General features: G+C 35.9%; 1 protein-coding gene across 2 annotated transcripts in view; it reads left to right on the forward strand.

Annotated features, from left to right (window-relative positions):
* Nucleotides 1-1,662: 1,662 nt before the first annotated feature.
* LOC149838452 (inositol monophosphatase 3-like) overlaps nucleotides 1,663-12,096 on the forward strand; it is a 35,387-nt gene continuing 24,953 nt past the window's right edge. The window contains exons 1-6 of one of the 2 annotated variants that reach the window (XM_090007697.1): nucleotides 1,663-1,734; nucleotides 1,864-1,919; nucleotides 2,014-2,064; nucleotides 2,964-3,044; nucleotides 3,148-3,251; nucleotides 3,383-3,467. In XM_090007697.1, the coding sequence (XP_089863823.1) occupies nucleotides 1,722-1,734; nucleotides 1,864-1,919; nucleotides 2,014-2,064; nucleotides 2,964-3,044; nucleotides 3,148-3,251; nucleotides 3,383-3,467 (390 nt within the window). In that variant the 5' untranslated portion in view covers nucleotides 1,663-1,721. Of the gene's footprint in view, nucleotides 1,735-1,841; nucleotides 1,920-2,013; nucleotides 2,065-2,963; nucleotides 3,045-3,147; nucleotides 3,252-3,382; nucleotides 3,468-12,096 lie in introns of those variants that run through there. The other variant, XM_090007696.1, reaches the window with a different exon arrangement.

Raw genomic sequence — 12,096 nt, forward strand, 5'->3', positions numbered from 1 at the left:
CCACAAATTCTTTTTAGAGCATAGCACGATTCACTAGGTGAATTGGTTTCTTAGAAAATAACTAAGAATCGAATCAAATCGTTTTGTGAATTGACAACTTTTTACCATCAGATGACACGTGTCATTTAACCAAATGGGTTATTTTAAAAATACTAAAAATCTTTATCTGCTTAAAAAATAAATTAACATGACTTGAATCGGCCCCTTTTGAATCTGATAGGGGCCGATTTCATCTGAATCGGCCAATTCAGATCGAACAGCATTGATGATCCCATCATATGACATATGATGAGATCCATCCTGGCCATCTGACAGATGACCATTGGTTGGACGGTTGGGATCAACGCAGGAATGGATCCGTTTTCTTTAAAACGGGATGGATCCCATCTTTTCATAACCAAAAAAAAAAAAATCAAACGAACCTCTCTTTTTCATATGGCTGAAGGTTTGGAACATGAAAAATTATGTTTAAAAAATTGTTTAAAAAATTATTTAAAAAAACTTAAATTACTTCGACACTTGATTTTTTTTTTTTAACAAGGACCCATTAAGAACTCAGCTGAAAGCCTGAAACCATAGCCTGTTAATAAATGGGCTAGGTTAATTTCAGGTCGGTTCATCCCAAACCTTGCGAGCCAATGCTTAACATTTTAAAGCGTTCAAAAATATCGTATTTGCATTGTTTTAAATATCTTATTAGTTGCGTTTTAATTTATTTATACATTTAGCTTATGTAAAATGAAAGAAAAAAAAACTTTTCTCACGAGAATTTGGGTGCCGTTATTTTGCCGGTTTAGAGTTGGACCACCTTTTTTTTTTTTGACGTTTTTAAAAGGTGGATGTTCGCACATAAGAGGGCAGGCTTGGAAAGCGGGTAGGGCTAAAAACGGATTGGATATTCTATCCAAGTCTGACGTGTTTTTTATATATGGATCCTTTTAAGTATAATCTAAATTTGGATTTCGATTGTATTCTGATCTGTTCAATTGGATCACTTTCATATTCAGGTTGGATTTGGATCAGCATTTTAAGTCGGATCTAAAGTTGATTCGAATCAGAATCCTGAATGCATTTTTACATGTAAAAAGATTATTTTGTTCTATTTTTTCTAGATCCAGTATTACCTCATGTATTTCAGATTTGGATTCTGATTCGGATTCAAATCCAGATTCTGATCTACTGTTTGCATTTTGATTCGGATTCAAATCTGAAAGAATCTGGACCGAATCGGACACGTTGAGGCCCAACAAGTGAGGAAAGAGGGCAGGATCTGTTATCCTTCCACTGCCAAGAGCGGTTCCCTACAATGTAGGACCCAACCCACCCAGCCTTTGAACAGGGCACGCCGACTCGGCTTTGAACAGGGCAACCGTAAGGAGCCATCCCTTCCCCACAAAACGTGTCCAGCGTGCGCATCCAACCACCCTAATGTGCCCCCCACTCGGGTTACATTCGGTTGGGGTCGGGCCATCAGGCTTTTCTCGTGGTGGAGGAGGCCACAGGTCACGGATCGAATCCCCGAATTGGGACGGAATGCATGGGAGAATCCGATACCACCGAAAGTTTTTGAGAACACAAACAGAATATTCTGCGAATTCCTAATCTCCGCGACGCCCTCCCCCTCTAAAAACGAACTTCTCTCGTGTTCACTGTTGGTTTGTAGTCTCTCTCTCTCTCTGCTTCCTTCATTAGACAGCAACAAATTTCAGTTTTTTCCATTCATGGGGGAGAATGGTATTTATTTATTCGATATATTGTGATTGATAATTTCTCAAATCTTGGAAAGCTTCTTTTTTGCTTAATATTGAATTGATTTGGTTTTGATTTATTTTGTGATGTGCATGGTGGAACGAATAAAAAAAGATGAATTTGGTCAGTATTTGGATGTGGCTATTGAAGCTGCAAAAGGAGCTGGAGACGTAAGAGATACTCTGTTTCCGCCAATTATTTTTTTTTTGGTTCTTATTGTTTTGATTGGTATCTTTATATATTGGGTGATTGGTGGCGTTTTAGGTGATTCGGAAAGGATTTTACCAATCAAAGCATGTGGAGCATAAAGGCCAGGTAACTCTGTTAGTGATTTATTCTGGGAGAATGAACAATATTGCGATTTGGGTTGTTTGTTATTCTACTTTTACATGTTTGTAGTGCTTCTTTGAATGTGAATTATTTCTCCAAAATGGGATTTTTCTCTTATCAAAATTTTATTGTTCCTTGTAATATGTTTTTTGATAAATCGCTTTTGTTTGCTATTATATCCACAGCTGCTTATGTTTTTTACAGTGTGATTTTACTTATGTATAACTTGATATTCTCATTTTGAGTTTTCTGCTATTTTTTTTTATTTTGATTTGCTGGCTTGTTTCTCTAGAATGAGATATTTTTTCACTACAATTTTTTGCATGCATCCTTGCTTGAATTCAATTTCATTCTACAACTGAGAATCTCGTATGACAGACTTACAACAGCTTAAATTTTGGGTTATAATTTGATATGCCCCTTTATGTTGAGTTCTGTAAGAAGTTTGATGGGAATAGTTTGCAACTAGAAAATTGGTTTACACGAGTGTTCAAATTTGTAGCGACTAATTTCTAGTAACTAGGATTTCAGTATTTTACCATCTTGGGCTTTAGGAGTCCTCCAATTTTTGTTCTTTTATAACTTTTTCTTGCTGGAAAAGATTGCAAGTGCAAGGACACTTGATTCTATATCTGGATAATTTAATCTATTCTAATGAATTTTGCCTCTATGGGAATTGCTATTTTATTAGCTTGATCATTTATCTGGTTTAATGCTTTGATAAACGTTTGGCTCTTTACAAAATACTGCTTCTTGTACCGCTTATACCAAGTTTTTCATTGTTTGCACCTACCTTTTGGACTTACGTTATTGTTTTTTTTTTCTTTTTCCCTTATTGTAGTGACTGATTTTGGCCTCATTTATGTTCCTTTTTCTTACTGAAGGTTGATCTGGTTACGGAAACTGATAAGGCCTGTGAGGAACTCATATTCATTCATCTCAAAAAACATTTTCCGGATCATAAGGTATGGCCTATGGTTATGTTTTCTTTTGGATGAACCAAAGTATAATGCTATTATTGAACCACTGAAGCCTTGATATTATGATTGATCATTTTTGTTCTCCTAGTTCATAGGTGAAGAAACTTCTGCATCACTTGGAGCTGCAGAACTGACTGACCAACCGACTTGGATAGTTGACCCTCTTGATGGAACAACCAATTTTGTTCATGGGTATGGAGTCTTCATCCTATGGATCTTGTGTTGTGCATCCTGAATGTTTTTGTCCAAAATCTCAAAAATAGATAATATATTCAAATCTGCAATTTGCTTGATGATTATCCTAATGATGAATTTGTGTTTAGGTTCCCGTTTGTTTGTGTATCAATTGGCCTCACAGTAGGAAAGGTTCCTACTGTTGGTGTTGTATACAACCCAATAATCAATGAGGTTAGCATATGCTTGTTATGTTTTATCTCAAACTTTTCTATTTCTTAGTTTATCTAATGTTTCAGACTTAAGAAGTTTAAAATGATGGTAGTTGCTGTTAAATTATGTAATTAATCATGTAATGTAATATATATATTTTACATATATAAGGTAATACATATACATATATTAATATATATGTATATGTATCTACTTATTATATATATATATATAATATATATTTCTATTTGTTTAACCATAGGGGTAGTTTAGTCTTTTCCACTGTTTTACGCACATTCACTTTTATGAATGTGATTGTAACTTAATTTTATTTTTTCTTTTCTTTTATTTTTTATTTCTTTTCTTTTAAGTACCAAAAGGTGCCTTGGGGGGCCCACTCAAATAGACGTTGGGCCCCTCCAACGGTCACATTTGTGACCATTGGAGGGGCTCCAACGTCTATGAGTGGAGCCCCTCCAAGGCCCCTTTTGGTTATTATAAATAGGGGCTCTCCCCTTTGTATTTGCTCATGGCTTTGAGTCAAAGCCCAAGTGCTCAATAAAGTGATTCCAATATTTTTTATGCCGTTGTGCATTTGTGAGATTTTGTGAGTTGTGCTTTTGTGCATAAGTGTTCTTATTGTGCATATGTGCCAAGTTTATTATCAAGAATATTAAGGTCTTGATCTTAGTATCTTGATGGAGATACTTTTACATGGTATCAGCACCTCGTTGAAGAAGGGAAATCGTACATCTCTTCTTTTTTGAAGTGCCTCGAAAAATGTGCCTTCAAGCTATTGGAGTTTGAAGTGGATCATCTTCTTCAGGCAATATTTTAGAAGCCTCTTTTATCAAGAAAGACTTGAAAATCTTTTGAGGTACGTGTTATTTTTTATCTTCTACCCTCTCTAATGGGTGAAAAAGACTCACACTTCTCTCTTGGTTTTAAACTTAGTGGTTCAAACTATCATGTTTGGGCCAGCAATATGGAAGCCCATATCAAAGGAAAGGGTCTTTGGGGGTACGTTCAAGGTTCAATACCGGAACCCGAACCCAAACTTACAATCATTGAAAAAGGGGATAATAAGATTCTTGAGGGGGAAGATAGACAAAAAGCCCTAGAAGATTATTCAAAAAAGCATGATGAGTGGGAGATGAAGAACTTCAAGATTTTGTCTTGGATTTTTTCGTCCGTAGAAACCTAGATCAACGCCAACATCATTAAGTTCAAAAAGGCCTCCGAAGCTTTGTTGTACCTTGAAAAAATGTATACTTCAAGGGATTTATCACACAAGTATTACCTCCAAAAGAAAGCATTGACCCTTCAACAAAACGATTTGTCTATTCGGGAATATTTTGCCGAACTATCATCTATTTGGGACGAGCTTGCTATGCTCGAACCAAAATGGAGTGGAGAAGCAATTGAGTTAAGACACAAACAACTAGAGGAAGATCGATTCTTCAATTTTCTAAATGGTCTTAGACCCGAATTTGAGCAAATTCGGTCATCTCTTCTATTTGCCTTCACATCTCCCTCTCTCGAAGATATAATCACTAAGCTAAGTGGTGAGGAAACCCGTATGGGGATTAGTAAGAATAATCCTAGCATCCTTGCTACACCTTCTTCTCAAAATGATTATGAAGGGGTTAATGTTGTGTCAAGACCCGGGAATAATATGAAGGCCTACAAACCTCTTCATTTCAAAAATCAAGGTCAATGAGGAAATGATCGATATGGCAAAAGAGACTATAGCAAATTAACTTTCCACTTTTGTAAAAAACCCAGGCATATCAAACCCATTTGCCCCAAATGGAAGAAAATACTTGCCGTGGCTATGGCATCCCAACCAGAAGAACGACCTTCTTCATCAAATGAGCCTCTTTCCCTTCAACAAATTGTGGATGCTCTATAACCTCTTCTCAAAGGAGGCTCCTCCTCATCTCTCGATAAGACACTTGGCTCTTAGATTCCGATGCATCATTTCACATGACTCCAAGTGCTTGTTCTCTTTTCGATTTTTCTAAAAATTCTCTTTCATCTTTTGTCTCAACGGCGGATGGAACACCTCTTGAAATTAAAGGAATGGGCAATTTTGAAAAACAAGACTTCTTTATTCCAAAAATTCGTCTTATACAAAAACTAAACTTAAATTTACTTTCGGTTTCTCAACTCTCGGACTATGGTTGCGATATAAAATTCTCTTCTAATAAATGTTGGATACAGGATCGCTAGTCCGGAAAGTTGATTGGGGAAGGCTCTAGGAGAGGAGACCTCTACTATGTTGATTTTCTCCAAATTCCCAAGAACCAATTTTGTAATGTTGTTCAAAACAAAGATATTCATGTATGACATAAGAGATTGGGGAATCCCAACGTTGTTAAAATCTCTTATTTGTCTTTTATTTAGCATCTTTGTAATGAAAATTTTGTATGTAATGAATGTATTCTTGGAAAAATGAAAAGCCTACCTTTTACTCAAAGATCCATGTTTACAACAAAATCTTTTGAAATTGTTCACTCCGATGTATGGGGTCCGGCTCCGATGATATCTAAAGGAGGTTTCTCATACTATGTTAACTTTGTGGACGATTACGTTGATTTAGTTGGATATATTTTCTTAAACATAAACATGAAGTTTTTTTAATTTTTAAAACATTTCATATGATGATTTTAAATCAATTCAATGGATGTTTAAAAATTCTTAGAACCGACTCCGGTGGTGAATATCTTTCCAATGAATTCAAAAGTTATCTTGAAAGTCATAGTATTTTTCATCAAAAATCTTATCCAAAAATCTCACAACAAAATGGGTTGGCTGAATGAAAACATAGGCATATCATTGAAACAACTAGAACCTTGTTCATTTCACAGAATATTTCGAAAAGACTTTGGACTGAGGCAACCCTTACATCGGTCTATCTCATAAATAGACTCTCATCAAAAATTTTGAACAAGGTTTCCCCATTTGAAAGATTATACGAAAAAGAACTTGATTATAGCAGGTTAAGGGTTTTTTGATACAAATGTTTTGTCCTTACTGATAAAAATGACAAACTCTCCCCCAAGGTCATTCCTTGTGCCTTTCTTGGTTATTCTGAAACTCAAAAGGGTTTTCGATGTTATGATATTAAAAATGATAAACTATATGTTTCCAGAAATGTAAGCTTTTTGAAAAATCTTAGTAGTTTCAAAAAATTTGAATCTAATGACAAGAATGTATACAATTCTTTTTTGTTTGATCTATTAACTGAAGGTGATGAAACTAGTGATGATGAGTCGAATCAGAATGACTCAAGTGATAATGAAACCAGTCATGTGTCCTATTCATTTCATCAACATGTCAATGAGGAACCACATAGAGATCCCATAACCTACACTCATAGAGATAGAAATACTTTCAGAAGTGCCCTCGAAAGATATGATGATGCTAGTGGGACTGCTCATCAAAGTGAGGAAAACCTTCGTAGGACCGAAAGACATAGAAAAACCCCTTCTAGGTTCATCTCATATGAGTCTTTTTTACCTAAACATAGAGCTTGTCTAAGCGCCATTCATTTTTACATAGAACCTAAAAACTTCGAAGAAACACGAAAATGTCCTGAATGGATAGTCGCAATGGATAATGAACTCGAAGCTCTAAGAAGAGCCAAGACATAAAAATTTCAAGACCTTCCTAAAGGTAAGAAAGCAATAGGGTGTAGATGGGTGTTTAAGGTTAAGACTAAGAGTGATGGGTCCCTCGAGAGATACAAGGCCCGTTTAGTTGTAAAAGGATATAGTCAAGAATATGGGATTGATTATGAAGAAACCTTTGCCCCGGTCGCTCGAATGGTCACCGTCAGATGTCTTATAACTGTTGCCTCGATCAACAAGTGGAACATCTATCAAATGGATGTTAAGAATGCATTTCTAAACGGAGATCTAAATGAAGAAGTGTATATGGATGCTCCTCCTGGAATGGAGTCTCCTAAAGGAAAAGTGTTTCGCCTTCGAAAAACACTTTATGGTTTGAAACAAGCCCCTAAGGCTTGGTATGATAGGTTTAACTCGGTAATGTTAGAAAACGGGTTTTCATCCTATTTTATTGATACTGCTTTGTTTGTTAGAAAATCCAATGTAGGGTTTGTTATTTTACTTCTTTATGTGGATGACATGCTTATAACCGGAAGCGATTCTAAAAAGATTAAAAGCATAAAAACAATTTTAAAGGATAGGTTTGAAATGTTTGACTTGGGATTTCTAACTTATTTTTTGGGTATTGAAGTAGCATACTCTCGTAAAGGGTATTTTTTGGGTATTGAAGTAGCATACTCTCGTAAAGGGTATTTTTTGTCTCAAACTAAGCTTAAACTAAACTTGCATCTGAGATTATTAACAGGTCAGGTATTACAGATGATAAGGTTTGTGAAACTCCTGCTATAGTAGGAGCTAAAATAAAGATTGATGATGGTGTTCTTCTCTCCGATCCTACTCTCTACAAACAGCTTGTAGGATCGTTGATGTATCTGAGTATTACCAGACCAGATATCTCTCATGTAGTGCATACTGCAAGTCAGTTCCAGCATGCACCAACATCCGTCCACATGAGTGCTATCTTACGAGTTGTAAGATACATTAAGGGTACTCTAAATAAAGGAGTTTTTCTATCATCTTCATCTGTTTTAAAATTAATTGCTTATACTGACTCTGATTGGGGAGGTGACCCAAATAACCGCCACTTCATCACTGGTTTTTGTGTGTTCTTAGGAGATTCATTGATTTCATGGAAATGCAAGAAGCAGCAAAAATTGTCCCTATCATCAACTGAAGCCGAATATCGTGCCATGACAACTGCTACCATGGAAATTGTATGGATTCATCAGTTGCTGGAAGACATGAGGATCACGATTGAAGGGCCTACCAAGCTATGTTGTGAGAACAAAAGTACGATTTATATTGCTAAGAATCACACTTTTCATAAGCGGACCAAACACATAGAGATTGATTGTCACTATGTTCGGGAGGCGTATCTCAAAGGAGTCATTGACCTTCCATATGTCATGTCAGAATATCAGTTGGCGGATTTTTTCACTAAAGCTTTGTGTGCTCCGCGCTTCAACTTCCTTCTTAGCAAATTCTCGGTCATCCTGCCCTAAGTTTGAGGGGGGGTGTTAAATTATGTAATTAATCATGTAATGTAATATATATATTTTATATATATAAGGTAATACATATACATATATTAATATATATGTATACGTATCTACTTATTATATATATAAAATATATATTTCTATTTGTTTAGCCATAGGGGTAGTTTAGTCTTTTCCACTGTTTTACGCACATTCACTTTTATGAATGTGATTGTAACTTAATTTTATTTTTTCTTTCCTTTTATTTTTTATTTCTTTTCTTTTAAGTACCAAAAGGTTGTAAAATTGTCTATGAAAAGACAATACACCTACGAGCACAAAAAATATGAAAAAGATGTGCACGAAGGCACTCTCACAACTCTTGAACAAATACGCAAAAGCATAAAAACAATAAACATGCACAATGGCATGTATTTTATAGAAGGAACCGAGTGCTTGAGACTCTCAAGCTTAGAGAAAACAAGGGGGGAACACCCCTATTTATACAAGAAAGAGGAGGTGCAAGGGGGCTCCCAAAGGAGTCGTTGGGGAGCCCCCAATGCACCTTTTATGAAAAGCAAAAAATAAAAAAAAGAAAAAAAAGAAAAAAAAGAAAAGAAAGAAAAATACAGCATATTCCAAATGGAATATGCGCAAGAGGGGGAAATTACAATAATACCCTTATCGGGTAAACATGAAAATAAAATATATATAAATATATATATTTATATATAGAGAGATACATGTACATATATATATTATATGTATATGTATCTCTAAATATATAAGTATATATATTTATATTTACATCAACGATTTTGGGAGATACATTTTAACACCCCCCCTCAAACTTACGGTGTGATAACCGCAAGTTTGCCAAGGAGGAAATGAAATCTGGGCGAACATAGAGCTTTGGTGAAGAAGTCAGCAAGTTGATACTCAGACGTCACGTATGGAAGATCAATGACCTTCTTCAAGTATTCTTCTCTGACATAATGGCAGTCCATCTCTATATGCTTTGTTCGCTCGTGAAAGGTGTGATTCTTGGCAATATAAATTGCACTTTTATTGTCACAGCACAGCTTTGTTGGTTCTCTGATAAACACTCCCATATCTTCCAAAAGACTTCGAATCCATACAATTTCCATGGTGGTAGATGTCATGGCTCTATATTCGGCTTCAGTGGATGACAGAGAGACCTTCTGTTGCTTTTTACATCGCCATGAGATCAAGGACTCACCTAAGAAAACACAGAAACCAGTGGTGGAGTGACGGTTACTAGGGTCACCTCCCCAATCTGAGTCAGTATAAGCAAGCAATTTCAATTCAGAGGAAGAGGATAGGAATACTCCTTTATTTACCGTTCCCTTCAAATATCTGATGATGCGAAGCACAACACTCATATGAATGGTTGTAGGAGCATGCTGAAACTGATTGGCGATGTGTATAGCATGTGACAAGTCGGGTCGAGTAGTGCTAAGATACATTAAAGACCCTACCAACTGCCTGTAAGGAGTAGGATCGGTTAGAGGAACACCGTCGTCAATCTTCATTTTTGCTCCCACAACTTCAGGAGTTTCGCATACTTTGTCATCAGAAATACCTGACCTGTCAATAATCTCGCAGGCAAGTTTAGATTGAGATAAAAAATAACCACGTTGCGAATAGGCAACCTCAATTCCAAGAAAATATGTCAGAAAACCTAAGTCTGACATCTCAAATTTTGAAGTCAAGACGGACTTAATACCCTTGACTCCTTGAACATCATCACCTGTTATTAACATGTCATCAACGTAAAGTAATAAAATTACAATCCCTGCATTAGATTTTCTAGTAAACAAAGCAGTGTCAGTATAACACGATGAAAAACCATTTTCCAACATTACACTGGTAAATCTATCATACCAGGCTTTGGGAGCCTGCTTTAAGCCATAGAGAGCCTTACGAAGACGAAGAACTTTATCCTTAGGAATTATCATGCCTGGTGGGGCATCCATATACACTTCTTCGTTAAGATCACCATTTAAAAAAGCATTTTTAACATCCATTTGAAAAATGTTCCAATTTTTAATAGATGCAATAGTAATAAGACACCTAACGGTAACCATCCGAGCTACAGGGGCAAAGGTTTCTTCGTAATCAATTCCATACTCTTGCCCATACCCTTTAGCAACTAAGCGAGCTTTATACCTTTCTAAAGAACCATCACTCTTAGTTTTAACTTTAAAGACCCATCGACAACCTATAGTTTTCTTTCCTATAGGTAGAGTTTGAAAATCCCAAGTTTCTGCCCTTTTAAGAGCATTAAGTTCACTTTGCATGGCTTCTTGCCATTCTATACATTTTTTAGCTTCTGCAAAATTTCTTGGTTCGAAATAAGAGTGAATAGCACTAAGACAAGCCCTATATCGGGGTGAAAAAGAATCAAACGATACAAAGCGAGTTGGAGGTCTTCTATTTCTTTCAGATCTTCTATGGTCAAGAGGAGTGGAAAGCTCACTATATTGATCAATAGCACTTCTAAAGGTGTCTTGGTTTCTACGAGAGTAGGTAATAGGCTCACTTGGAATTCTACTTTCTGGATCATTATGTTCACCAATATCTTCATCATTTTCCTCATCATGGTTTAATGGTACATCATCATCACTGGATATGTAATCATTACTAGATAACAGGTCGAATAAGAAGGAGTAATCAAAATTTTCTTGTTGAGAAACATTTTTTTCAAAACCACTCTCATTTTCTAAAAAGGTTACATTTCTAGAGACATATAGCTTATCCTCTCGAAGGTCGTAACAACGAAACCCTTTTTGAGTTTCGGAATAACCAAGAAAAGCACAAGGGATAGCCTTGGGTGAAAGCTTGTCATTCTTATCCGTAAGTATGAAACACTTACATCCGAAGACCCTTAACCTATTATAATCAGGTTCAAGCTTATGTAATATCTCAAAAGGAGATATTTTACCTAATAACCTAGATGGTAGACGATTTATTAAATAAACAGAAGCAAGGGCTGCTTCGGCCCAAAAGTTTTTAGGAATATTTTGAGATATAAGAAGAGTCCTAGTAGTCTCAATAATGTGTCTATGTTTCCTTTCAGCCAACCCATTCTGTTGAGGTGTTTTAGGACAAGACCTTTGGTGAATAATACCGTGATCCTCAAGATATACCTTAAATTGATTGGAGAGATATTCTCCCCCAGAGTCACTTCTAAAAATCTTTATGTTGCTATTGAATTGATTCTTAATCATTGAGTGAAAATTTTTAAAACATGAAAACACTTCATGTTTGAACTTAAGAAAATATATCCACGAGTAACGGGAAAAGTCATCCACAAATATTACATAATAAGAAAAACCTCCTTTTGAAACAACAGGTGCGGGTCCCCAAACATCTGAGTGAACAATTTCGAAAGTTTTGAAAGAGAACATAGTTCTTTGCTCAAAAGGTAAGCTGCGCATTTTTCCGAGAATGCAGTCATTACAAGAAAAAGAGCTTTTACATAGGTCTTTTGCAAAATGTAAATATGATAACTTGGTG

The sequence above is a fragment of the Nuphar pumila genome, chromosome 5, assembly GCF_984573655.1.
Source record: "Nuphar pumila chromosome 5, dmNupPumi1.hap1.1, whole genome shotgun sequence".
Taxonomy (NCBI): Eukaryota; Viridiplantae; Streptophyta; class Magnoliopsida; order Nymphaeales; family Nymphaeaceae; genus Nuphar; species Nuphar pumila.